The sequence below is a fragment of the Salmo salar genome, chromosome 17, assembly GCF_965601325.2.
Source record: "Salmo salar chromosome 17, fSalSal1, whole genome shotgun sequence".
NCBI classification, from domain to species: Eukaryota; Metazoa; Chordata; class Actinopteri; order Salmoniformes; family Salmonidae; genus Salmo; species Salmo salar.
This window is the reverse complement of record NC_138307.1, coordinates 12,879,767-12,906,119: the sequence shown is the minus strand read 5'-3', so window position 1 is coordinate 12,906,119 and position 26,353 is coordinate 12,879,767. Positions and strand designations below refer to the sequence as shown.

The 26,353-nt window shown below is 43.9% G+C and overlaps 2 protein-coding genes across 5 annotated transcripts; one reads left to right on the top strand and one right to left on the bottom strand.

Moving 5' to 3' along the window:
• Positions 1 to 141: 141 nt before the first annotated feature.
• LOC106575307 (retinol dehydrogenase 7) lies at positions 142 to 6,246 on the bottom strand. 3 transcript variants are annotated; one of them, XM_045698908.2, is made up of 6 exons: positions 6,101 to 6,115; positions 2,264 to 2,323; positions 1,618 to 1,938; positions 1,161 to 1,419; positions 797 to 960; positions 142 to 552 (listed from the first exon to the last, which is right to left on the bottom strand). In XM_045698908.2, the coding sequence occupies exons 3-6, from the start codon at positions 1,928 to 1,930 to the stop codon at positions 329 to 331; spliced, it is 960 nt and encodes a 319-aa protein (XP_045554864.1). In that variant the 5' UTR covers positions 1,931 to 1,938; positions 2,264 to 2,323; positions 6,101 to 6,115; the 3' UTR covers positions 142 to 328. The 3 variants fall into 3 exon arrangements, with proteins under 3 accessions (XP_045554864.1, XP_014007237.1, XP_045554863.1); XM_014151762.3 differs by lacking the exon at positions 2,264 to 2,323 and having other exon boundaries at positions 6,101 to 6,246; XM_045698907.2 differs by lacking the exons at positions 2,264 to 2,323; positions 6,101 to 6,115 and adding an exon at positions 2,203 to 2,222.
• On the top strand, positions 5,042 to 25,646 carry abcb11b (ATP binding cassette subfamily B member 11b). 2 transcript variants are annotated; one of them, XM_014151760.3, is made up of 29 exons: positions 5,042 to 5,324; positions 11,114 to 11,196; positions 11,308 to 11,326; positions 11,741 to 11,770; positions 11,849 to 11,900; positions 12,389 to 12,651; positions 13,159 to 13,246; positions 13,342 to 13,475; positions 13,981 to 14,152; positions 14,469 to 14,593; positions 16,262 to 16,436; positions 16,615 to 16,728; positions 16,851 to 16,961; positions 17,078 to 17,203; positions 17,403 to 17,606; positions 18,043 to 18,213; positions 18,596 to 18,797; positions 18,969 to 19,035; positions 19,227 to 19,314; positions 19,621 to 19,794; positions 19,884 to 19,988; positions 20,225 to 20,386; positions 20,595 to 20,798; positions 21,239 to 21,480; positions 21,659 to 21,815; positions 21,917 to 22,114; positions 22,257 to 22,463; positions 24,485 to 24,631; positions 24,925 to 25,646. In XM_014151760.3, the coding sequence occupies exons 1-29, from the start codon at positions 5,251 to 5,253 to the stop codon at positions 25,123 to 25,125; spliced, it is 4,095 nt and encodes a 1,364-aa protein (XP_014007235.1). In that variant the 5' UTR covers positions 5,042 to 5,250; the 3' UTR covers positions 25,126 to 25,646. The 2 variants fall into 2 exon arrangements, with proteins under 2 accessions (XP_014007235.1, XP_014007236.1); XM_014151761.3 differs by lacking the exon at positions 5,042 to 5,324 and adding an exon at positions 10,751 to 11,012.
• The last annotated feature ends 707 nt before the right edge of the window (positions 25,647 to 26,353 follow it).

The window sequence follows — 26,353 nt, the reverse complement described above, 5'->3', positions numbered from 1 at the left end:
GAGCCATTCCCTTAAGTGAACTGTAACTGAATTTTTTTTCAATGATGAACGGCCTGAGTGAACTATCGTCAGTTATCCACCATCTTTGACATTGGCATAGAGAATGCACTGAATAAAAGAGGGGAAACAAGTGGAACCAAATAGCAATTATGGCTTTTATTTTTTGTTACAAGTCAGAGGTTAAACTGTAGCAAAGCTTACATCATACTGTATTTCGGCCTGCAGACCGTAGGGTACAAAAGTGTTATATTCATTATAGACAAGCAGTAGCACAGCACAATCAAATATTTGTTCTGACAGCATAAACACTGACAATCTTACGTCAGCCTTAGTTGACAGCCTTGGCTGGTAGGATGGCTTCCTTGAGCAGTAGCCAGTCGGCAAACCCGGTTGGCATGTAGGACATGGGGATCCAGAAGAGCTTGGCGTCCCACCCTGGTGAGTAGCGGGTGCGAGGACGGACGGCAGAGATAGCATGCTCCATACAGCTCACCACCTTCATTAAGTCGGTGTCAGACATCTTGGCAAGCTTCTCCCTCATCATCACGTCCACTAGAAGGGACAGGGAAGGTTAGGAACCATGTTACATGTTTGTCTTTAGCTATTCAGGATGGCCACTTTCACTAGAATATAGGGGTGAATAATGCTTTCTGAATAGATCAAATCCTTTGAAAGACTGGATGTCACAGTGGGCAGACAGAATTTAAAAAATGGCCACATTTTGCATAGGATAAATAAAACATTTGTGTAAGTTAATACATTCCAGAATGTAGGAAAATAAAACTTTAATATTTACCCTTGTCCAAATAATCAGGTCCATAATCATCTCTGACTTGTTGTGGCATCTTCTCCCACAGCTGCTTGATGCTTTTCCCCAGGACTACCGAGTCAGTCACGGTGGTCTTGAAAAATCCTGGCTCAATGCAGAGGACTTTGACTCCGAAAGGTGCCATGTTTCTCCTGAAAAACAAGGTAACAAAACTTCTGTTTACAAATTTACTTCTGATATGTTACAGATTGTTTCATCAAGTCAAACAGTCAAAGTTGTATTGCTTATGGTTCACCATTGCTAGATTACTGAATGTATGTATATATATTTAAAAAAAACACAGATAAAAAATATGGCATGGATAGGATAATGTGTCGTTGTGTTGTTTCACCTGAGACTGTCATTGAAGGCCTCCACTCCATACTTAGACACGGTGTAAGGTCCTCCGACTGGACTGATCCTGCCGAACACACTGGCTACGTTGACCACGCGACCCCTGGCCTTCTTGATGAGGGGCAGCACACTCAGGGTGACTGCGATGACCCCATTCAGATTCACGTCCAGCATGGACTTGTAGTCATCAATGGTCAGCCAATCACAGGGGGCCGAGGGGATGGCCACACCTGCGTTGTTCACCACAGCCCACAGGCCTAGAAGGTGACAGGTCATTAGGTAGTTCTTTGAACAGCCATTATTTCACAGGTGTTTGGTAAGAAGGGGACATAAGGACAAAGATACCGGCACTAACATGAATGTCAACTGAACTGGTAATATTGCATAATTTGACTGGTTGAAACAAATGATGATGATAGGACTGTTTGCTTTTCAATATAAACACTGACACTCACCCCTAGCCCCAACTTTGTCTTTAATCAAAGCAGCTGCTTTGTCGACGCTCTCGTTCTTTTTGACGTCCAGGTGGAGGGTGGTGAATCTGTCTGAACAGGCCTTCCTCAAATCTTCCTCTCCCTTCTCTGTGAAGCAGGATGCGATCACACAGAAACCCAGCTCGTCCAGATGTCTGGCCAGTAGGTTGCCGAAACCAGAGTCACACCCCGTGATGTAGACATATTTGTCTCCTTTGTCTGGGACTCTGGGGATCTCCCGGAACCAGCGGTACAGGTAGTAAAACACCACCAGCCCAAGGAGGTACAGGAACATGTCTAGGACTGGATGAGACAAACAGCCTTTTAATAAGTCATTTCTAGTTTATCAATATTTTAAGCTAAATGTTCTGATCTGTTGTATCAGCCACATTGCATAAAACAGGTTTTTAGATGCTAGTGGTTATATTAATTTGGGATCTATCGCATCCCACAACTGTCCGACTATGTTTTGAATATTTATTTCTCGCACAGAATTGAATAGTCGACTTTTGTACTGTGGGGGGATAGTAGACATAGGCTAGTGATTTTGCTGTTCGTTAGGCCTACTCATCTTGTTGGCTGATGAAAAGTAAATGTGGACAGTTCTTCCAATATCTTCAATATGCACCTCGGAATTGGATAAGGATGCACGCAGTTGCGTCCCCGATGGGTCTGTTTAACTTGTAGCCTGTGAGAAAGACGTGAGAAAGATGTGACGGAGAGCCGTGTAGATTGCGCAGCACACTCAGGGAGAAGGGCACAACGCAGCACTCTGGGCCGCAAAAGGCTTGGATTTTTTTAGGGTGCATTACAGTCACAAAGGGGATGCCGCTGTGAAATTCGAGGCATTATCAAGTGCTTGTCATATTTGGGAATGAGTTACTATTGGAGTGTGTACAGCCTGCGTAAAAAGCTAAGCAGAGCTCATGCCTTTTAAGTGACTTTTTTCAAATCATCATTAGAGTCTCATCATGCAACCTTACAATGTATTAAAAATCTAAACAAATAGACCAACATTTGTAGAACAACTAAAGTTACATTACTAACTAAATTAACCATATAGGAGTACCTATTTCTTTGTTAAGTATATTTAAGTCTACTTTTACTCAAGTAGGATTTTACTGGGTGACTTTCACTTTTACTTGGGTGTCACGCCCTGGCCATAGAGAGGGTTTTATTCTCTATTTTGGTTAGGCCAGGGTGTGACTAGGGTGGGCATTCTACGTCCTTTTTTCTGTTTTTGTATTTCTTTGTTTTGGCCTGGTATGGCTCTCAATCAGGGACAGCTGTACATTGTTGTTGCTGATTGGGAGCCATACTTAGGTAGCCTGTTTTCCTTTGGGTTTGGTAGGTGGTTATTTTCTGTTTCGTGAGTATTACCTGACAGAACTGTTTGGCTGTCGTTTTTGTTGTTTTGTTTAAGTGTTCACCAGAAATAAATACATGATGAGCACTATCCACGCTGTGCCTTGGTCTACTCTTTCAGACGGCCGTTACAGAACCACCCACCACAAACGGACCAAGCAGCGTGGAAGGGAGCAGCACCAGGAGTGGATAAAGCAGCGTGCTCGGGAGGTGATGGCATCCTGGTCGCTGGAGGTATTGGAGGGAAGAATAGACTGGACTTGGGAACAGCTATTGGACCATTGCAACAACCTGCCGGGGAAGCAGGTGGAGGTGAAGAGGCAGCCCCCCAAAATTAATTGGGGGGGGGGGGGGGGGCACACGGGGAGATTGGCGGAGTCAGGCGTCAGACCTGAGCCAACTCCCCGTGCTTACCGGAAGCGGCGTGGTACTGGTCAGGCACTGTGTTATGCGGTAGAGCGCACGGTGTCTCCAGTGCGCACTCATAGCCCGGTGCGCTACATTCCAGCCCCTGCAAGTGCCATGCTAGAGTGGGCATCAAGCCAGGACGGGTTGTGCAGGCCGTGCGCTCCAGACCTCCAGTGCGTCTCCAGGACCCGGTCTATCCTGTGCCTGCTCCCAGAGCCATGCCTCCTGCATGTCTCCCCAGCCCGGTGAGTCCTGTGCCTGCTCCCAGAGCCAGGCCTCCTGCAAGTCTCCCCAGCCTGGTGCGTCCTGTCCCTGCTCCCAGAGCCAGGCCTCCTGCATGTCTCCCCAGTCTGGTGAGTCCTGTGCCTGCTCCCAGAGCCAGGCCTCCTGCATGTCTCCCCAGCCTGGTGCGTCGTGTGCCTGCTCCCAGAGCCAGGCCTCCTGCATGTCTCCCTAGCCTGGTGGGTCCTGTGCCTGCTCCAAGAGCCTGACCTCCTGCATGTCTCCCCAGCCTGGTGAATCCTGTGTCTGCGCCCAGAGCCAGGCCTCCTGCAAGTCCCGCCAGTCCAGAGCCGCCCGCGAGTCCGGAGCCGCCCGCGAGTCCGGAGCCGCCCGCGAGTCCGGAGCCGCCCGCGAGTCCGGAGCCGCCCGCGAGTCCGGAGCCGCCAGAGCCGCCCGCCATTCCGGAGCAGCCAGAGCCGCCCGCCTGTCCGGCGCAGCCAGAGCCGCCCGCCTGTCCGGCGCTGCCAGAGTCTCCCGCCAGTCCGGGGCCTGCGGCGAGGGACCCTGCTCTAGAGGCGCCACCAAAGTGGGGTGAGCCAGTGGTGGAGCGGGGTCTGCGTCCCGCCGCTGAGCCGCCACCGCGGATAGATGCCCACCCGGAACCTTCCCTAGAGGTTTAGGTTTTGCGGCCGGAGTCCGCACCTTTAGGGGGGGGGAGGGGGGGTGGTACTGTTACGCCCTGGCCATAGAGAGGGTTTTATTCTCTATTTTGGTTAGGCCAGGGTGTAACTAGGGTGGGTATTCTGTGTCCTTTTTTCTAAGTTTTTGTAATTTCTTTGTTTTGGCCTGGTATGGCTCTCAATCAGGGACAGCTGTACATTGTTGTTGCTGATTGGGAGCCATACTTAGGTAGCCTGTTTTCCTTTGGGTTTTGTGGGTGGTTATTTTCTGTTTCGTGAGTATTACCTGACAGAACTGTTTGGCTGTTGTTTTTGTTATTTTGTTTAAGTGTTCACCAGAAATAAATACATGATGAGCACTATCCACGCTGCGCCTTGGTCTACTCTTTCAGACGGCCGTTACATTGGGTCATTTTCTATTAAGGTATCTTTACTTTTACTCAAGTATGACAATTGGGTACTTTTTCCACCACTGTCTAAATTGCATGGCTTTATTAGGCTTTTTAAAATGTATGGAAGCCAGGAGGTGCTAAATGTGTTTATTTTTAATTAATGGTCTATTACTGTGAGACCAATAGTTATTTGCTTAACAATCACTGGCTGACGAAATGTCGTGACCGCCACAGCCCTAGTCACATCTACCCAGCTCCACCCCCCATTCCTCAGTATACCAAAGTGTCAGGGTCATCACGGGAAGTTACAGAAATACGCACATTACACAATATGAGGTTAGACATAAATCAAGTGGGATGATAGCATCTGCCTTTTACAGTTCATCACTAATATGCATCTTATAACAGTAGCTTATAGTAATAACATTATCGTAGCTATAAGATAATCAGGAAAATATTTTGAAGATCAACCACATTCAGGGAGAGTTCATTGAAGCGCATGGAATGACAGAGACAGGATTGAACAGAGCAAGGATCAACCGTTATTAATGCCGGTGTTGTGCCTAAAATCTCCCCTCTGCCAGAATCCCCCCGTTCTTCATTGCTGCGACTTGCTTGCTAGTTAAGATTTCTGCTCTTCACTCCGTTGTCAGTTTAGCCTACGTTTCACTGATCTTAATAGCAGAAAGCATTTTTGTCTGCAGTTTTAATTTTGGCTATTTGTTTCAAGTGTATAGCTAGCTTGCTTGTATGGTGTCCTGATCGACGCCCCCGGCAAGATACCGCCTTGGAATGTTTATTGCTTGCAAACATTAGACTCCGTCTAAGTTTAATATAACACAGATACATGAATTCTTAATTTCAGTTGCCTATCTTGACGTGAAGTTTGTTCTATAGAAAGTATTCGACTGATGTGTGCCATTGAAAGTATTTGACTCTAGCCACAAAATTAAGGAAATTAGAGAGGGGGGGGGGGGGGGAGGGGGGATTTTGGCAGGGGTTGATTTCCTGCAGCGGTTTCAAAGTGCGCTGTAGGCTATCTGGTGTAATTGCTCTGTAAATAATCAACTGCAAAATGAGCCAATATCTTGCCAAAGGTCCTTTAAACCACAACTAACAAATACTATTAAAAATGTGGTTGAAATAAACTGGATGAAATATGTGCAACACTCCTACATTCCCATTTGAATGTAATGTGAATCTCATGTTAAATGCAAGCTCTCGATGTTTCAAATAACACAATATGGAAAGTCAGGGCGCATGACAGAATTGAAAGCCCTGCACATTACATAATAATAAACATTTGTTCGATCAATTATGATAGATTGTGATAGATAGCCTATCCTCAACTTTTGCATGTTCAGAAGATTACAGTCTGGTGGAATATTGAAGTCGTACCTGTTGGAGATGTTCCTTACCAGCGCAACAAAGTAACAGTTTTCAGAAACTACTCAAGACCAAACTCGGCCCAAGGACGTCACATGTCTAGCACTGGCCAATCGGAGCCAAGTTATGTCATTAGAGTTAACAAGGTCCAAAATGATTTGATTAGATATCGTTTGGTAGGAACATGAAACTACTTAACATACTCTTGACTTCAACATGGAAGGATTATTAAAGTATTCTTTCATCCATAATTCATTGATGTCTAATAGATGAAGAAAAAAAATGAATTTAGGCCAACATACTAAATTGCATATTAAATCCTGATATAATTATAAAAAATATGATTTTTACCGAAAATGTGTTTTACATTTTAAAATATGGTTGTCATGGATTATCATGTCAAATAAATTGAACAAAAATCTAAACGCAACATGTAAAGTGTTGGTCCTATCAGGGGCGAAAATCTGATATCAACTTTGGAGGGGACAATTACATGAAATTTTCTCAAGAGCAATTCCTGAGGGGGACACCAAAAGTAGTGCTGTAACACATAGCCTACGTTTAATATGGTAGATGTATATTGAGGAACCAAAGAAATAAGGTGTTTGCCGTACTCCTAACTACCGGTACCCAAAACTACACAACTAATCACAACAGCAATACCATTGCCTTTAACAAATCTTAGTTCAGTCACCAGTTTAAGTTGAGAGTGGGGGTATCCATGGCATTTTCCAATTATGTTCCTATTTTACAAGTCAAAAAAATTGAGAACCTTTCATAATGTTGCCAAACAAAGACTCAACAAACTTACCTGAGACTCCCTGTCTCTGCCAGTCTGTCCCTGCACATCTGTCCCCAACTCTGCTGTCTGTGTGCCATCTGTTGCCTGCTCTGCCTAATGACATCATTGTGAAACATTTCCATTAGAATTTCATTTCTTTCTTATGAACATTTTATCAACTAGTCTTTGAGATATTAGGCTACTAGGGTTCTTACTATGTGTTTTGGTGTATTGAAAAATAGTCTGATGTCCATCTTTTATTTTTCTGCCATTTTTCTACCTGGCTGGCTGGCTGGCTACACACACAGTGTGTAGGTTATTTACAGTAGGAGATGGGCTTCTATCATCTTCAATCATTCTATTTGGGCTTCGATCTAAAAGGTAGCTATCAAATGTGAAACGGATGAAAATGACAAGAGTTGACAGCTGTATGAGTTCACCATTTACACAACATATGCTGCAACCTTTTGTAATTTTAATAGTTTGTTTCATATTGGCTGGCCTCCAACAATAGCTGAATTTGCAAAGCTAGCGAGCACCAATTCAGTTTCAGTGGTGTTTGCTATAATCTTTGCTACCCGGGTTAAATAAAGGTGAACTAAAATAAATAAATAAAAGTTCCCTTGCGACAATTTAGCTTTTGCAATGAGACCATTAAATATATTTAAGACAATGGTAAAAGAGAGTGTAGTTCTGTTCAGTTTGGATTTCAGTTTATCGCTAACCTTATCACAGGGACTTTGAAGCACTAACTTACATCATCTGCATGCTGATCTTGGAATAAATTGACGATAGCAAAGATTCCATCTTTGACGACGCCACATAAATGGAATAGGTACTAGCTAGCTCAATAGTTAATATTTGCGCGCTAGCTCTGCATATTCAGCTAGTGTGTGTGCACGATTGACTGGATTAACCTCACATCAGTTACATGCATTGAGTGCCTTTCAGACAGTAGATACGACCTCTCTGTTACCTAGCAAGCTAAGGAACTGGCAGTGGATCAAACCATTGTGAGGCAAAGGGTGGGGGGGTCGCAATCTTTTGAAACTTAAAAACGCGCTATTAAGTGTCTATAATCAGCACAATTGCTTTCATTGCGTATTATTAATATTATTTAAATTACATAGTTATGTTTCAGTGATATATTGGGGGGGACAAATCATATTTTTCCCAGGATGGGGGGGTCGTGTGTCCCCCGTCCCCCCCGGGATTTCCGCCCCTGGGTCCTATGTTTCCTGAGTTGAAATAAAATATCCCAGAAATTTTCCATACATACAGAAAGCTTATTTATCTCAAATGTGGTTCATAAATTTGTTTTCATCCCTATTAGTGAGCATTTCTCCTTTGCCAAGATAATCCATCCCCCTGACAGGTGTGTCATGTCAAAAAGCTGATTAAACGGCATAATCATTACACAGGCGCACCTTGTGCTGGGGACAATAAAAGGCCACTCTAAAATGTGCAGTTTTGTGACACAACGCAAGTTTTGAGGAAGCGTGCAATTGGCATGCTGACTGCAGGAATGTCCACCAGAGCTGTTGCCAGATAATTGAATGTTAGTTTCTCTACCATAAGCTGCCTCTGACGTCATTTTAGAGAATTTGGCAGTACGTCCAACCAGCCTCACAACTGCAGAACATGTTTAACCACGCCAGCCCAGGACCTCCACATCCGGCTTCTTCACCTGCGGGATTGTCTGAGACCAGCCACCCGGACAGCTGATGAAATTGAGTTGAGTTTCTGTCTATAATAAAGCCCTTTTGTGGGGAAAAACTAATTCTGATTGGCTGGGCCTGGCTCCCAAGTGGGGAGGCCTATGCCCTCCCAGGCCCTCCCATGGCTGCTCCCCTGCCCAGTCATGTGAAATCCAGAGAGTTGGGCCTAATGAATTCATTTCAATTGACTGATTTCCTTATATGAACTGTAAGTCAGTAAAATCTCTTGCATGTTGCATATATATTTTGGTTCAGTTATAGTTCAACTCAATACTAACTCAAGGTCATGCCTTGTATTACAATGATCACTAGATGGTGGCAAATAGTTGTAGGCTATTGAAAATGGGCATGATCAATAATATAAATAATTTCTGCTCATCCTACAGATGTAGGTTCTTAATTTGAGCCTGTTTGCTATAGCAGGAAAAGTATTCTGCAGCAACAGGAAATGTTCATTTTTATGTGGATTATAATTAATGTACATTTGTGTAGGGCTTGATACATTTTTCGTATGGGAAAATCAAGTCTGAAATTTCAAAGTGGAAATTACAAACTTCAGAAGCCTTTTTAAACCTAAAATACACTACGAGTTTTACATTTCCTGCATTGCAGGAAAGTTCTCCTGCAACAGGGTGATCAAATTAAGATCTGTACATTCATTGACCACAATCAAATCTGTGTTAGTTAATTATCTATCACCGTAGCTACCACTCTAAGTTAATTTTGTATTATGTTTTTAATTGACAGATTATGCTACATTAATTGATGAACTAATATAGACATAGGCCTGATCTAGGCAAGCTGTGTTAGTAGTCAGTAAACATGGCTATCTGCCAATCCATTTGAATAGTCATAGTTTACAACAGATCAGGAACAATGCGTGCAGTGGCCTGTAATGGTCTGCAATGTGAATTATCATAATGTTGCTATAATGGGCTACACTTCTTCCTTTAGGAGGTAATCATTACGTAACAAACTGTTCACTTATTTGGGCATGTTTCAGAAGCATGTTTCCAGAACCTTTTCCTCACGTGTCAGTAGCCTTCACAAGCACTGTGTCACAGGCCTATTCACCTGCTTCCCAATGGTGAGAGAAAACATACCATTTACTGTTGCAGTTCACAAACAAAAAGGAAAATTGGTTTGAGTTAAAGTACTACTCATGGAATAAGGTTGTGGTCTCAAATTAGAAGTGCTGGTGCTTGTTTGTAATGGCTTCCCAACCCCATGAAAGCAAGTAAAAGCAACAGTGTTAAGGTAAAACATCCCAGTTAGGAGAAAACCTGTTATGACAAGACTGCTAAAATGCAAATGAAACAGAAATGTATGACCATCATTTCAGACAGATCATATTGGCTTGTTTAGGACTGAAGAGGACAGCAACCCTGAGGGTGATGACCTGGAAGGTGTTTGACTTAGCTTTAACTCTTGGAAAGTATCCTGTTTTCACACACAGTTTGTGTTCACATGCAGAAGGGTCGATAAACTGTAATATCTTAAGAAGTCATCAATGTGATATGATGAATGTGTAACGCTGAGCCTAATCATCGATGGATGTCTTATAGATTTTGCCATGGTCTTTGATCACAGTCCCGTGTAGCTCAGTTTGTAGAGCACAGTGTTTGCAACACCAGGGTTGTGGGTTTGATTCCCACAGGGGACCAGTACAATTATTATTATTATTTTTTTTAAATGTATGCATTCACTACTGTAAGTCGCTCTGGATAAGAGCTTCTGCCAAATCACTAAAATGTAAATGTACTTAAAAAAAAAATGCTAGAACAGTTCTTCAACAACAAAAGTAGGCATACCTCAGATTGTGATGGTGATTGTGGCTTAATATCATTACTTGTTATGTATTCTTGAAAATGATTATCTGACGTTCTCATAACATCCATTTAGCCCTAATTTATGGTCGAATGTAAGAAAAACCCATATCACCATGAGTGTAATTGCAAGTGTAAAACCCTGATATGCAAATGATTTTACCTGATTCCTTTTCATTGCAAGGAGAGCTATGTAGTAAAGGGCCTGGATTGTTTTTTGTACCATGCTCTCTCCTACTCTTTGCATAGCTGGGTCATCGGCCCCTTGGGCAGTACGAACCGACAGGACACTTACCTCTAAACACGATTGTATGACCTCAAGTTCCAGCGTGAACCTGGCTTGTGTGTCCAATAAGTATGTGGTGCAGAGGGCCTCAGCCTCTTCCAGCCCACAGTCACCCTATCGGTCTATTCTTTTCCCACTGTCAGTGACCACCTGCCGTCTCTACAGACAGACAGTGGTGGCACCAGGCTGTCAGGTGGACTCGGCAGCACGTCTTAGTACGGACTGAAGCCCATTAGTGTACAGTACAGTTGGATCGACTAGTGTAAAGAGGAGATACGTCGTTTTTTTATTGGATTTGGGAAACAGCAACTTGGTTGGTATCTCAGTGATAATACAATACATTTCAATCGGGATGTATTTTGGCTTTGTAATTCATTTTTATTATATATTTTTCCTCTTATAAATGTATTGTAGACAGTCCAGGATGCCTGGTGGATCAGTGAAGTTACACAGCATCAAAAAGCTGGGAGAAGAAAACAATGGTTTTGATGATGAAGGTACACCTGCATGAATGTGATTATGTTCAATGCATGATTTTGATGTTATTTTCCTGACATGAATAATTCTTTAGAAAAGTGTAATATCTCTTTATCATCTCTTTATTACAGAACCTAATGATGCATACATGTAAGTGCATCTTCCTCAGATAAAAAAAACAAACAGTTGTCATGACTTATATTCTGTGTGATTTGTGTTTTTTTTGGTAAAATTGATAAATTAAACAAAATAAGTTTCTGGAATTTTTTATTTAACCTTAATTTAACCAGGCAAGTCAGTTAAGAACAAATTCTTATTTACAATGACGGCCTACCCTGGCCAAACCAGGACAATTGTGCGCTGCCCTATGAGACTCCCAATCACAGCCGGTTGTGATACAGCCTGGATTCAAACCAGGGTCTGTAGTGACGCCTCTAGCACTGAGATGCAGTGCCTTAGAGCATTGCGCCACTCGGGAGCCCATTTCTTATCATGCTTCTCAGAATTGTGACACATAAAAACAAGGTCACATTTAATAGTATGTTATTTTTTTCTCCGCTGCAGGATGATGGGGAACATGAAACAGGACACAAAGTAAGTCCCTCTTCTCCCCTTACATTATTCCCCCTCATGTCCTTTAGGCTTTGACTAATTTCTCTGTGATTGTCCCAGGTCTCCAAACAAGAAGAATGAAGCTGCTATCAGGATTGGCTTCTTTCAGCTGGTAAAGTATTTTATTTGCATTTATTTTCATAGAGGTTAAACAAAACAGTGTCTAACTCTATGCTTCCTTCAGTGAATTCACTGTGCGGTTGAGTAGTGTCGTGTGAAGGTCACATGAAGACGTTTTTATTTTATCTCATGTGTGGGAGAGCTGTTTCATAACTCTTGTACGTAAGAACTTTAAACCATAACTGGACTGGAAATCTTCAGAAATGGGTACAAGAATGGTAGGTACAATATGAGAATGGAGCATCATGGGCCAGACTCATCACACACAGGCAGGTTCCCATGGGATGCCTTTGTTGTGGCAATGACGATATTAAAATCTACATGGTTACAGTGGTTAAAGCATGCATATTTTGTCCAGGTAGTACATTCTGAGATGGTAGGTCAGATTATCAGAACACCTGTTGTGATGACTGACCCATTGGTTGGTTGTGTGTGTGTTTGTGTGTGTTCGGTGTGTGTGTGTGTGTGTGTGATTTGCAGTTCCGTTTCGCCACTTGCCGGGAGACCCTGATGATGGTGGGGGGAAGTGTGTGTGCCTTCCTCCATGGTTCCGCTCAGCCTCTCATGCTGCTGGTGTTCGGGATGCTCACCGACACCTTCATCGAGTACGACATCGAGTTACAGGAGCTCTTGGACCCCAGGAAGGAATGTATCAACAACACCATACAGTGGAAGAACCAGTCAGTATGGACAGACTGGCAGGACAGCAATAACACTGATAAGATGAAGAATTTAACATGTGGGTAAGTCCTATTCGTTGCTGCGCACAAGAGTAGGACATTGCTGTACATGGAATTTCTATATAAAGGATTAAGGATAGAAAGATGTATTTTATTTGACAACTATAGTAGCCTACTGTCATGGGCAGGTTACACAGGGAAAATGGTCTCTTTATGTATTTTAGGGTAAGGTTCGGGTCTTCTTGTTGTCTCAAACTGTTGACTTTTGTAATTAGTGTACAGACGTAGACTTAATTTGATCACACTGTTGCAGGAAAACTTCCCTGCGATGCATGACATGTAAAACCTGTAGTGTATTCAAGGTTTAATAAGGCTTCTGATGGTTGTAATTCCACTTTGAAATGTCAGACTTGATTTTCCCTTACAAAAAAATGGATCAACCCCTACAAAAATGTCAATTACTTATAATCCACATAATAATTCACATTCCCTGCAGCTTCATGTTTATTTTCCTGCTTTAGCAAACTGGCTGAAATTAAGATCCTACATCTGTATGACACTCATTTTCAGGCTTCTGGACATTGAGTATGAGATGACCAATTTTGCCTACTATTACGTTGCCATTGGATGTGCAGTTTTCTTGCTAGGATACCTTCAAGTAAGTATATAGTTTGCATCAACATACTGAGTCCAAGCAGTTTGATGACAGAGCGCTAGATCTTGATTGCTTTGAATGCCTTATTTCTCTTTTAGATCTCGTTGTGGGTGACGTCTGCAGCGCGACAGATCCAGATCATCAGAAAGATGTACTTCAGGAAGGTGATGAGGATGGAGATTGGCTGGTTCGACTGCAACTCGACTGGAGAGTTAAACACACGCATGTCAGAGTAAGAGAAAAACACAGACCAAATTCCCCTGTTAGGTTTTAATAGAAAAAGTTCTGGGAATGTTTTGCATTTGTTATCATGCTTAGGACCAGTACAGATGTAGGATCTTAATTTGATCACTCTTTTGTTGCTGAGAATTTTCCTGCACAGCAGGAAATGTAAAGTTGCGGTGTATGTGAGTTTTAGAAAGAACTGTTAGGGAAATTCTGCTGTTCTATAAAGTATAAAGGTGCTCGGATCCAATAATTTTGTTCCCTGGTTGGGTGTTGAAATGTCAGACTTTATATGCCCTAACAAAACATGTATTAATCCCTACAAAAATGTACATTAATTATGGTCCACATAATAACTCACATTTCCTTTTGCTGCAGGATTAGTTTTCTGCTTTAGCAAACTGGCCCAAATTAAGAATATACATCTGTAGTTGTTCTTGAACTTGACCTGACCTGGAAAAACGCTAATGACTCTCATGACTCTGTCTGTGGTGTGCTCCGCTATTTCACAGTGACATCAACAAGATCAATGACGCCATTGCGGATCAAGTGAGCATCTTTATCCAGCGCTTCACCACCTTCGTGTGCGGCTTTGCGATGGGCTTTGTGAAGGGATGGAAGTTAACGCTCGTCATCATCGCAGCCAGCCCTCTAATTGGAGTCGGAGCCGCCCTCATGGCTCTGGTAGGATGGTCAACGTCAATCAATGTGGTCGCTTCCTGTCCCAATAAACTGAAATGGTCCCTTTCCTTCCCTCCTCTCCGTTTAACTCTGTTAGGAATGGATAGATGAAAGCAATTTACTAGTGGTCACTTCGTAAAGGAGACAATGAAAGTTAAAGGCGACAAGGAAAGCTCATTTATGAGTATTAGGACTAGGCCTATGATTTACATTGTTAATTTACTATGTGTCAATTCTCATTGAGCTCCGTTTAGGTGGGAGTTAGTTAGTGTAATGTACTGACTGCACCAATCGACTTACCTCCTCTGCTCTCGTCTAGTTTGTGGCCAAGCTGACAGGTCAGGAGCTGCAGGCCTATGCTAAGGCTGGAGCCGTGGCCGACGAGGTACTCACCTCTATCAGAACAGTGGCTGCTTTCGGAGGAGAGCTAAAGGAAGTGGAGAGGTAATATAATAACATGACAGAAACTGCCCCAACAATTTCTCCTTTAGTTATTTGCTGAATTTGTAAGTGTCAATACTCGCCTGCCAAATGTGACATTCTTGACCTTGATCAACCTCACTATATACTGTTTAATTCCATTAATTGTTTTCTCCTTAAGGGGCAACTAGTAGCACCACTTTACATATTATATTGAGTGCTGGGCCTCTATCCCAGTTTAAAGTGATGCTCCAGAACTTTTGTATAATTTCAGCAAGTACTTTTGAAAGTAGTGCTCACGAGCCAAAACGGGTCCCTGTTTTTTGTGTACTACGTCATCCAATTGTGTAATTCCAATCCTGCAAAAAAATCACAATTGTTTGTTGGAATTTGTATGATATGTTACGAATCCATTTCGTATGATATGTTACGATTTTCTTGTGCTTAAGATCCCGGATTGCATCTTTAACCTGTCTGGAAACGTGGGACGCTTGCTAACACAGCTAAATGCAGCACTAACCTTTGACAATCTTCATCAGATGACACTCCTAGGACATCATGTTACACAATACATGCATTTTTTGTTCGATAAAGTTCATATTTATATATAAAAACAGCATTTTACATCTGCGCGTGACGTTCAGAAAATATTTTCCCTCAAATGCTTCCGGTGAATCAGCGCTACAATTTACAAAATTACTATTCGAAAACATTGGTAAAATGTAATATTGTCATTCAAAGAATTATAGATTAACATCTCGTGAATGCAACCTCATTGCCAGATTTAAAAATAACTTTACTGGGAAAACACACTTTGCAATAAACGACGTGGTATGCTCAGAAAAATAGGCTAGGCGATACATGTTAGCGCCATCTTGGAACCATCTAAAATCAAATATACTATTGTAAATATTCCCTTACCTTTGATTATCTTCATCAGAAGGCATTTCCAGGAATCCCAGGTCCACAACAAATGTAGTTTTGTTCGGAAAAGTTAATAATTTATGTCCCAATAGTTCCTTCTTTTTAGCGCGTTCCGAAGGCTACTCATAATGTACTGAAGCGCGCGGGACTTGTCGTCACGAATGTGCAAAAAAAAAATATTTACGTTTCTTCAAACATGTCAAACGTTGTATAACATAAATCTTTAGGGCCTTTTTCAACCAGAGCTTCAATAATATTCAAGGCGGACGATAGCATTGTCTTACTAAACGTTTCAGAACAAAAGGGTTCCCATGGGCGCCCGCGTCATAGTAGTAATGGCCCTCCCCCTGTGACCAACTTCCCAAGCCTCTCTTTGGGTCAGTTTCTACCATAGAAGACTCAAACCACTTTGTAAAGACTGTTGACATCTAGTGGAAGCCTTAGGAAGTGCTAAATGATTAATAAGTCCCTGTGTGTTTCAATGTCAAAGGCTTGTAAGTGATTCCACACATCAGATTTCCACTTCCTGTTAGGATTTGTCTCAGGATTTTGACTGCCATATGAGTTCTGTTATACTCACAGACACCATTCAAACAGTTTTAGAAACTTTAGAGTGTTTTCTATCCAAATCGACTAATTATACGCATATTCTAGTTACTGGGCAGGAGTAGTAACCAGATTAAATCGGGTACGTTTTTTATCCGGCCGTGCAAATACTTCCCCCTATCCCCAACAGGTTAACCCTCTGTCCCTTTCCCTCTCTCCCAGGTATGACAAGAACCTGATCTCAGCTCAGCGTTGGGGCATCAGGAAGGGCCTGATCATGGGCTTTTTCACAGGCTACATGTGGTTTATCATCTTCCTGTGTTACGCCCTGGCCTTCTGGTATGGATCCAGCCTAGTGGTGGACACACAGGAGTACAGCCCCGGAACACTGTTACAGGTACTACTTTGTAACCATACGGCCAACACCATAAAGGTATACTTTATTAAGAGTCCGTAAGTAGTTCAGCTACTGACTGTGAATCAAATGTCTTTGGTTTATGAATGAATAATAAACAGTAAGAGCTTAAAAAATAATGATCACCTCATCCTCTGCACTGTCTTGTCTGTCATCGCAGGTTTTCTTTGGTGTGCTGATAGCAGCCCTGAACTTAGGGCAGGCATCGCCATGTCTGGAGGCATTTGCTGCAGGAAGAGGAGCTGCTACCATCATCTTTGAGACCATCGACAGGGTGGGAATCTCAACATTGTTGGAGAATTTCATTGAGCATTCCATTTACTGTGTGTGCACGCTCACTTTAAACAGCCCTGGTGGTTAACACTGCCGTTTGTCTGGCTGTGTCACTGTGCCTAGGAGCCGGACATCGACTGCCTCTCAGAAGCAGGTTACAAACTGGACAAGGTCAAAGGGGACATTGAGTTCCATAACGTCACCTTTCACTACCCTTCCAGACCTGAAGTCGTGGTACTGTGGCTTTATATTTCCTATAACGACGACATGCATCTGATTATTGTATCGCAGGGCGATCGTGGAATATTTCCTTGAAGATGCAGTCTGTCATTTACTTTGTGCCGTGTCAGATTCTGGACAAGCTGAGTGTAGCAGTGAATTCTGGCGAGACGACCGCCTTTGTGGGGCCCAGTGGAGCTGGGAAGAGTACCGCCGTGCAGCTCATCCAACGCTTCTACGACCCCAAGGAGGGCATGGTATGTTATCTTCCCTGATATATATTTAACATGATGTAACACATTAGTAAAATAATAATACTTTTATCAGTACAAAAGTGCACCTCCACTAAAGTCTATCACTGAGAGAGTCTTTAGAGGAAATAGTGTAGAGACATTGTAAATGTCCCATTTTTCTCCCTCCCATTCCATCTTTCTCCTTGTTTATGCCTTGTCTCAGGTGACCTTGGATGGCCATGACATCAGAGGCCTGAACATCCAATGGCTACGTTCGTTGATGGGCATCGTGGAGCAGGAGCCCGTGCTGTTCGCCACAACCATCGCCGAGAACATCCGCTACGGTCGCCCTGGAGTCACCCTGGATGACATCATCCACGCCACCAAGGAGGCTAATGCCTACAACTTTATCATGGACCTACCACAGGTGAGGTTGACAGCATTTAGCGTGCTACACATTGAGGGCTAGTGTAACCGGTGTGAAATAACTAGCTAGTTAGCGGGGCGAGTGCTAACAGCGCTTCAATCGGTGACGTCACTCGCTCTGAGACCTTGAAGTAGTAGTTTCGCGGCTTTTATGGAGCGATGGGTAACGATGCTTCGAGGGTGTCAGTTGTTGATGTGGGCAGAGGGTCCCTGGTTCAAGCCCAGGTAGGGGCGAGGAGAGGGACGGAAGGAAAACTGTTACACTAACATGACAACGATAGTCCGATCTGGAACCCACACTACTTATTTGTGACTTTTGTCTCCAGTGTTCTTCAAAGGCTTAAAAACTTTCAACATTACTGACTCAACATCTACTGTCTACTGTCTATCTACTGTCACATGGCCTTTCAGTTAAAGACTTGTGATTGGTACAACAGAAATTTGACACGCTGGTGGGAGAGGGCGGAGGTCAGATGAGTGGCGGTCAGAAGCAGCGCATCGCCATCGCCCGGGCCCTGGTCAGGAACCCCCGGATCCTACTGCTGGACATGGCCACCTCCGCTCTGGACAATGAGAGTGAGGCTGTGGTACAGGAGGCACTGGACAAAGTGAGTGGTTGCATCCCAAATAGCACCCTATTCCCTAAACACAACAGGAAGAGACCAGGAAGTGTCTCTGCTAGGATCAATTAATTTGCGATGGGCTTTGTGAAGGGATGGAAGTTAATGCTCGTCATCATCGCAGCCAGCCCTCTAATTGGAGTCGGGGCCGCCCTCATGGCTCTGGTAGGATGGTCAACGTCAATCAATGTGGTCGCTTCCTGTCCCAATAAACTGAAATGGTCCCTTTCCTTCCCTCCTCTCCGTATATCATATTTCATACAACATGATCAAACCTAAGTACGTGACAAATGGTAGAAAAACAATTATGAAAATAATCATATTTACAGTAGCCAGGTAGGATAACGGTCTCATGTTTATCTCCTATAAGGTAAGCAATGGCCGCACCACCATCTCCATAGCCCATCGCCTATCCACCATTAAGAACGCGGACGTGATCGTGGGCTACGAGCATGGGCGGGCGGTGGAGAGGGGCAAGCATGATGAGCTGCTGGAGAGGAAGGGTGTTTACTTCACTCTGGTCACCCTACAAAGCCAAGGAGACAAGGCTCTCAACCAGAAGGCCAGACAGAGTAGGTCTCTATGAGATCAATGCATCCCCATCCAAAATTCTAAAGTTGACTTGCACACACTTTTGTCAACATAAAAAGTATTAAGAGAGAAATGAATGTGCAGGAACACTTTTAACAAAACATTTCTTATAACATTTTGTATAATAACCTCCCTCCTTTTGCCTGTGTCAGTGGCGGGCAACGACGAGCCAGAGCTGAAGAGTTTATCCAGGGCCGGGAGTTACAGGGCCAGTCTCAGGTACTGTAGCACTACATCTCTCATGATGCACTTCACATCCTTTTCACAAGGCCTCACTCATATCTGGTTACAGTGAATCCGACACACATCTGGGTGAAGCACGGCAGACATTTTGTGCCAGAATGCTGACTGATGGTGTCATTTTGCATCTCGGTAGTGCATTGACTTGGTGCTTGTCTGTTGTTGTGCAGAGCCTCTATCAGGAAGAGGACCCGCTCACAGCTGTCCAACCTCATTCCAGAAGCAGAATCCTTCATATCTCAGGCAGACGCGGGCAAGGTCTGTGTGTGTGTGTGTGTGTGTGTGTGTGTGTGTGTGTGTGTGTGTGTGTGTGTGTGTGTGTGTGTGTGTGTGTGTGTGTGTGTGTGTGTGTGTGTGTGTGTGTGTGTGTGTGTGTGTGTGTGTGTGTGTGTGTGTGTGTGTGTGTGTGAATGAGGTTGGTATGGGAGTCATCAACAGAGTTAAACGGGGTTACTTGCTACTTACCCTTTCCAGGTAATCTACAGTTTACATGTGTGCATTTGTAATGCATGTATCAATAGTCCATACACGTGTGTGTATATATATATGTCTTAATGTGTCCAGAGTGCCTTTGTGGAGGAGGAAGAGGTGGAGGAGCATGTTGAGCCTGCTCCAGTGACCAGGATCCTGAAGTACAATGCCCCTGAGTGGCCCTACATGCTGTTTGGAACCATCGGAGCTGCTGTCAACGGAGGAGTCAACCCAGTGTACTCCCTGCTCTTCAGTCAGATTCTGGCCGTAAGAGGGAGGGGTCTAGTATTGACCAAGACAGTCTACATTAAATATTGGTTCATTAGCTTAATCAGTGTATGTGTGTGTTCCTGTAGACATTCTCCATACCAGACCCAGAGGCTCAGAGGAGGGAGATCAATGGTATCTGCATGTTCTTTGTGCTGGTCGGAGTGACTTCCTTCATCACCCAGATGCTCCAAGTACATGTCCCTCCCTCCCTCCCCTCCCTCCCTCCCTCCCTCCCTCCCTCCCTCCCTCCCTCCCTCCCTCCCTCCCTCCCTCCCTCCCATCCTTTATGTTCACCTTTCTTAATCTTCACATCAACCGGATCCTTTCTCCTGCTTCTCTAAACTCTGTGAAAAGAGCAGCCTATTTCTCTGTGTTTTTGTCATTCATTTCCCTTAACCTGATCTGATGGTGTCGGTGTCTCCACCAGGGCTATGCCTTCTCTAAGTCTGGGGAGCTGCTGACAAGGCGCTTGAGGAGGATGGGTTTCCACGCCATGTTGGGCCAGGAGGTGGGCTGGTTCGATGACCACAGGAATAGCCCCGGGGCTCTGACCACACGGCTGGCCACTGACGCCTCCCAGGTCCAAGGGGTGAGTATGGACCTCATACAGTCCTCATATAGGGCAGTTACCAGACCCCAGACCAAATAGTATTAGTGTCTTTCAAATACTTGATTTAATTAAGTGCTATGGAACTAATGTAGCAGACTCAAAAGAAAACCTCACCCATCTGGCATTCTGGGTAAATAACCTATTCCGAACCCAAATTGATTGATACCACTCCCTCGTCCTCTCCTAGGCCACTGGCTCTCAGATCGGCATGATCGTTAACTCTCTGACCAACATTGGTGTTGCCGTCATCATTTCCTTCTACTTCAGCTGGAAGCTCAGCCTGGTCATCCTGTGCTTCCTGCCATTCCTGGCTTTGTCCGGAGGCTTCCAGGCTAAGATGCTCACTGGCTTCGCCAAGCAGGACAAACAGGCCATGGAGGATGCAGGACGGGTAGGCTACAGTACTCCACTGACTCACTGGCCAGGGCTGTTTGTAACACAGGCTGGAGTCACATAGTGCTACTGTGACTGGAAGTGAATTGTCATTGAAGCAAGGTTGTACACTAACTTCTCACATTAGATGTCAATACGTTATCAACATGTTCTCGAAAGCTTCTGTTAGGGTCGTTCAAGCAAAGTCACTACCACAGAACTTCCCTTGTGTCATAGTCTAAGATATTTCAGCCTGTAACTATTGTAATGTATGTTATAGACATCAGGTGAGCGCTTCCTGAAACCTCGTCACAGTAAACCCACTGGAGAGCTTATCTTACAGTGTGGTAGAGATAATGCGTATAGTTCCTGTACTGTAGACAGTTCCTACTTCCTGTTCTAGACTTACAAGGTGGTAGTGGTGGGTGGTTGTGACATCTCTGTGGTATCTTTATGTAGATCTCTGGCGAGGCCCTGAACAACATCCGCACCATCGCTGGGCTGGGGAAGGAACAGAGCTTTGTGGAGATGTACGAGGCTCACCTGGAGGCTCCGTACCAGGCCGCCAAGCAGAAGGCCAACGTGTACGGCGCCTGCTACGGCTTCGCCCAGTGTGTCGTCTTCATGGCCAACAGTGCCTCCTACAGGTTTGGAGGGTACCTGGTGCGCCAGGAGGGCCTCCACTTCAGCCTGGTCTTCAGGTGAGAGAAACTGTCTGCCTGCCTGTCCGTCTGCCTGTCTGCCTGCATATCTGTCAACAATATAAACAGACCATGAAATCACACTGTCCAAGATGTATTCCACCAAATTTCCACCGCCTTTGTTTATTCCTTTATATTAACCTGACTAAACCCCATTGTCTCTCTGTGATTGGTTCAGAGTGATCTCAGCCATAGTGACCAGTGGCACAGCGCTGGGCCGAGCCTCTTCCTACACCCCAGATTATGCCAAAGCCAAGATCTCAGCTGCCCGTTTTTTCCAGCTCCTCGACCGCGTGCCAAAGATCAGCGTCTACAGCAACGAGGGGGACAAATGGGTACATGTCACCCACGCACGCACGCACGCACGCACACACAAACACGCACTCACTCACTCTCTCTCTCTCTCACGCCCCCTCTCTCTCTCTCTCTCGTCCAGCCTGATTTCAAAGGGAACTTAGAGTTCATTGACTGTAAGTTCACGTACCCGACCCGGCCAGACATCCAGGTGCTGAACGGCCTCAACGTGTCGGTAAAGCCCGGCCAGACGCTGGCCTTCGTGGGCAGCAGCGGCTGTGGGAAGAGCACCAGCGTCCAGCTACTGGAGAGATTCTATGACCCCGACCAGGGCAAAGTGGTGAGTCCTCAGTTTCTCTCAGCAGCACGCAATATCCCCATATATGTCTCTAGAGGTATAAAGACTGTAAGACAATGGGGGTATCCTGGGAGCTGGATTAGTTTACAGGATAGTTGACTGGATTTTCCACGTTGCATTGCAGATTATTGATGGCCATGACTCGACTCAGGTCAACGTCTCGTACCTGCGCTCCAAGATCGGCATCGTATCCCAGGAGCCCATTCTGTTTGACTGCAGCATCGGAGACAACATCAAGTATGGAGACAACCTGCGCAAAGTCAGCATGAATGACATCATCTCCGCATCCAAGAAAGCCCAGCTCCACGACTTTGTCATGACACTACCTGAGGTAATACTGCTGTAAGTGTACTAACTTAAAACAACACTGTCAGTGTACAAACTTAAAACAACACGGTCAGTGTACTAACTTAAAACAACACTGTCAGTGTACTAACTTAAAACAACACGGTCAGTGTACTAACTTAAAACAACACGGTCAGTGTACTAACAACCTCTTCAGCGTCTCATCCCGTCAGCGGGATCAAAATCCAGCGAAAAATCATATCGTCAATTAGCATAAAAAAAAATTATATATATATATATTTTTTAAATTAATATTTTTTTGTTTTGTTTTATAGATACACCTCTCCTGAATCGACCCACGTCGTCCGATTTCAAAAAGGTTTTACAGGAAAAGCAAATCATTAGATTATGTTAGATGAGTCCATCGTAAAAAGCAGCAACATAGCCATTTTCCGACCAACCACTTGCATCACAAATAACCAAAAAACTGCTAAATGCAGCACTAACCTTTTACAAACTTCATCAGATGACACACCTAGGACATCATGTTACACAATGCATGCATTCTTTTGTTCAATAAAGGTCATATTTATATATAAAAACAGCATTTTACATCGGCGTCTGACGTTGACTAACTATTTTCCCCTCAAATGCGTCCCGGGAAACAGTGCTACAATTCCCTAAATTACTATTCGAAAATGATTTTTTTAAATTTATATTGTCAATCTAACATTTATAGATGAATATCTCTTGAGAACACCTGTCATACCAGATTTTAAATTAACTTTACTGGGTAATCACACTTTGCGATAAAAGGAGATGCGATACTCAGAAAATGAGCTAATATACCGAGCTCGGCGCCATCTTGGAACAATCGCATGTCACATCTCATCTTGTATAATATTGTCAATAATCGCCTACCTTTAGTTGTCTTCATCAGAAAGCACTTCCAGGAATCCCAGGTCCACAACAGATGTATTTTCGGTCGAAAAAGTCCAACCTTCATTTCCATTAGCCTGCTGTTGGTAGCGCGTCCTAGGGCTCTCTCCAAATTCTCCGACGTGCGCAGGGCTGCAGTTTCGGATAAAATGAGATTTTCCCGCCTTTAGGTTAGTTCAAACATGTCAAACGTTGTAAAACATTAATCTTCAGGGCCTGTAACACCAAGAGAGCCAATCAGATTTGACGGGGACGGTTGTAGAGTGTTTTAAAACGTTTCCAAAGGTGGGGGTAGACAGGGCCGCCAGCGTCATAATGGTGATGGCCCATCCCCTGTGACTAATTTCCAATGCGTCTCATTCACTGAGTTTCGACTGTATAAGGCTCAAACCACTGTGAAAAGACTGGCGACATCTAGTGGAAGCAATAGGAAGTGCTCACTGAACCATTGTTAACGGTGTGATTAATAGGGAAAGATGAAAGTCGAGTCCACAATTCAGAATTCCACTTCCTGGTTCAATCGGTCTCGGGGTTTTGACTGCCATATGAGTTCTGTTATACTCACAGACACCATTCAAACAGTTTTAGAAACTTTAGGGTGTTTTCTATCCATATATAATAAGTATATGCATGTCCTAGCTTCTGAGTTTGATTAGTAGGCCGTTGAAAATGGTAACGAATTTTTTTCAAAATGCGCTGTGGCGCCCCCTATCCTAGGGTATCCTCAATTAAAACAACACGGTCAGTGTACTAACTTAAAACAACACTGTCAGTGTACTAACTTAAAACAACACTGTCAGTGTACTAACTTAAAACAACACTGTCAGTGTACTAACTTAAAACAACACTGTCAGTGTACTAACTTAAAACAACCCAAAATTGCCACTGAAGTTTGTAGCACCATTAGGAAGGAAACGCCAATGATTTAGATATGTCATTTAAATCAGTTGTGGCAAGTTACTCTAACATCTTCGTTTCTATCAAAGATACTCGCACACTAAGATCCAAATACAAATGTCCAGCTTTTGTGCCAAACTTCTAGTCACAAGAACTCTGTCACAGTATACCCTGCATCTGTAGCCCTTTGTCTGACACAGTAGTCTTTAAAGTTTTAATTTCTCCCTTTAGAAATACGACACCAACGTGGGTTCCCAGGGCTCCCAGCTCTCTCGGGGACAGAAGCAGCGCATAGCAATCGCCAGGGCGATTATCCGCAACCCTAAGATCCTGCTACTGGACGAAGCCACTTCAGCCCTGGACACGGAGAGCGAGAAGGTAATGTCTCCATGACAACCGCCTGTCATCACCACAAGCAGTAGAAGAAGTCCTGAACCTGATAAGGATAGATTCAATTTATACAGATCTTTCAATTCCAAATAGCTTTAGAATTGATACGAGGCAAGGCAAGCATGCAATTTGCCTGAGCCTTAGGTCCATTGTATGAGGCAGAGGCAGTAATCAAGTAATCATGGTGAGTCATGGGTGATTGTGAAATCAGCTCAAAGCTTTGTGTGCGTGTGTGTGCGTGTGCGTGCGCGTGTGTGTGCGTACGCGTGCGTGCTTTACAGACGGTGCAAGAGGCGCTGGATAAAGCGAGGGAGGGCCGAACCTGCATCGTCATCGCCCACCGTCTCTCCACCATCCAGAACTCTGACATCATCGCCGTTATGTCCAGGGGCTTCGTCATCGAACAGGGACCACACGACCAGCTCATGGCTCTCAAAGGAGCCTATTACAAACTTGTCACCACCGGTGCACCAATCAGCTAACTCCTCAGGGTTCTAGGAGCCAAACCAGGAAATGCCTGTTCATGTCATCACACCGGGTCATATAGTATTTATTCTGCAGAAGGAATCCTGTCAACGGGTCACACATTCTTTCCTTTTAATTGGTCATGCTGTGTATTCATTTGTTGTCGTTACATTTAAACAGAACTATGGCTGGTATGCATTCATTACTTGTATATACTGTGGTGTACAAAATGAAGGATTAGTTCAATGACTTTGTTGAGTACATGTATTCAAGGTGGGCTTTCAGGTGTTCATAATTATGCCCTATTAATTGTCTAACGTTGACACAGGTCAGTGTTCAGTCTGAGACATACTGTAGGTCTGAGCGGCTACCTTTTATATTTCAATTTGTACTTTTTTGTAATTAACTGTATTGCATAAGAATACATTGAATCCTAATATCTACATTGAGAGTATGAAGTAACTGTTCACAATTGTCTACCATTTTTGCTGTGCTTACCATTATACATTTACGATTTTAAAATGTTTTGGATTTTAAATTGAACCTTTATTCTTTGAACCAAATATGGTGCATTTAAATTGCCTGCAGACGATAGTACATTCTACACCAGTTGATTTTCCTTAGTCAAAGGTTAAGATAACAGACTCATTGAAGAGCCTGGGACAGACTAGTACTGCAGACTAGTACTACAGTATTCTCTACATCAGGTCTCGTTGATGATTCCATGAATGACACTGCGACACGCTGACCTGAGACCAGGATGAGATTTGCTGCATCCGTCCATCAGTGGTAATGTGTGATCACACCGCTCTGACCTTATGGAATGGAGTCTTCATCAGTGCATCCCAGATTCCCAGCACCCAGACAGGGGTGAATTAGTATGCTGGGGAAGCAATATAATATTTCCTGGCTCTCTGCTCACATTCTGTCCACTTAGAGGACACTGTTTTACTTTGTACCATGTAGCGTCAATACAATATCGATTGATACAGGCGCGTCATAGACAGGTCCTGGAATCAAGTGTGGTGGTGAGTGTCTGGGTCTCTGTTGACTTTGTGGGTGAGAAGTGGGGCTAATGTGCTCTAATAAGTCTTACCCAGTATTGCCCAGTGTGGAAGGACTGAGTTTGAGCCGCATGTGTGTTTTTAATCTCAAGTCATCAACCTCCACGATGTTATCCATTCGTAAAGATGAGTCATCATCCCAGACCTTATTGGTGACCTACTGTAGCTCAGATTTGAAGTC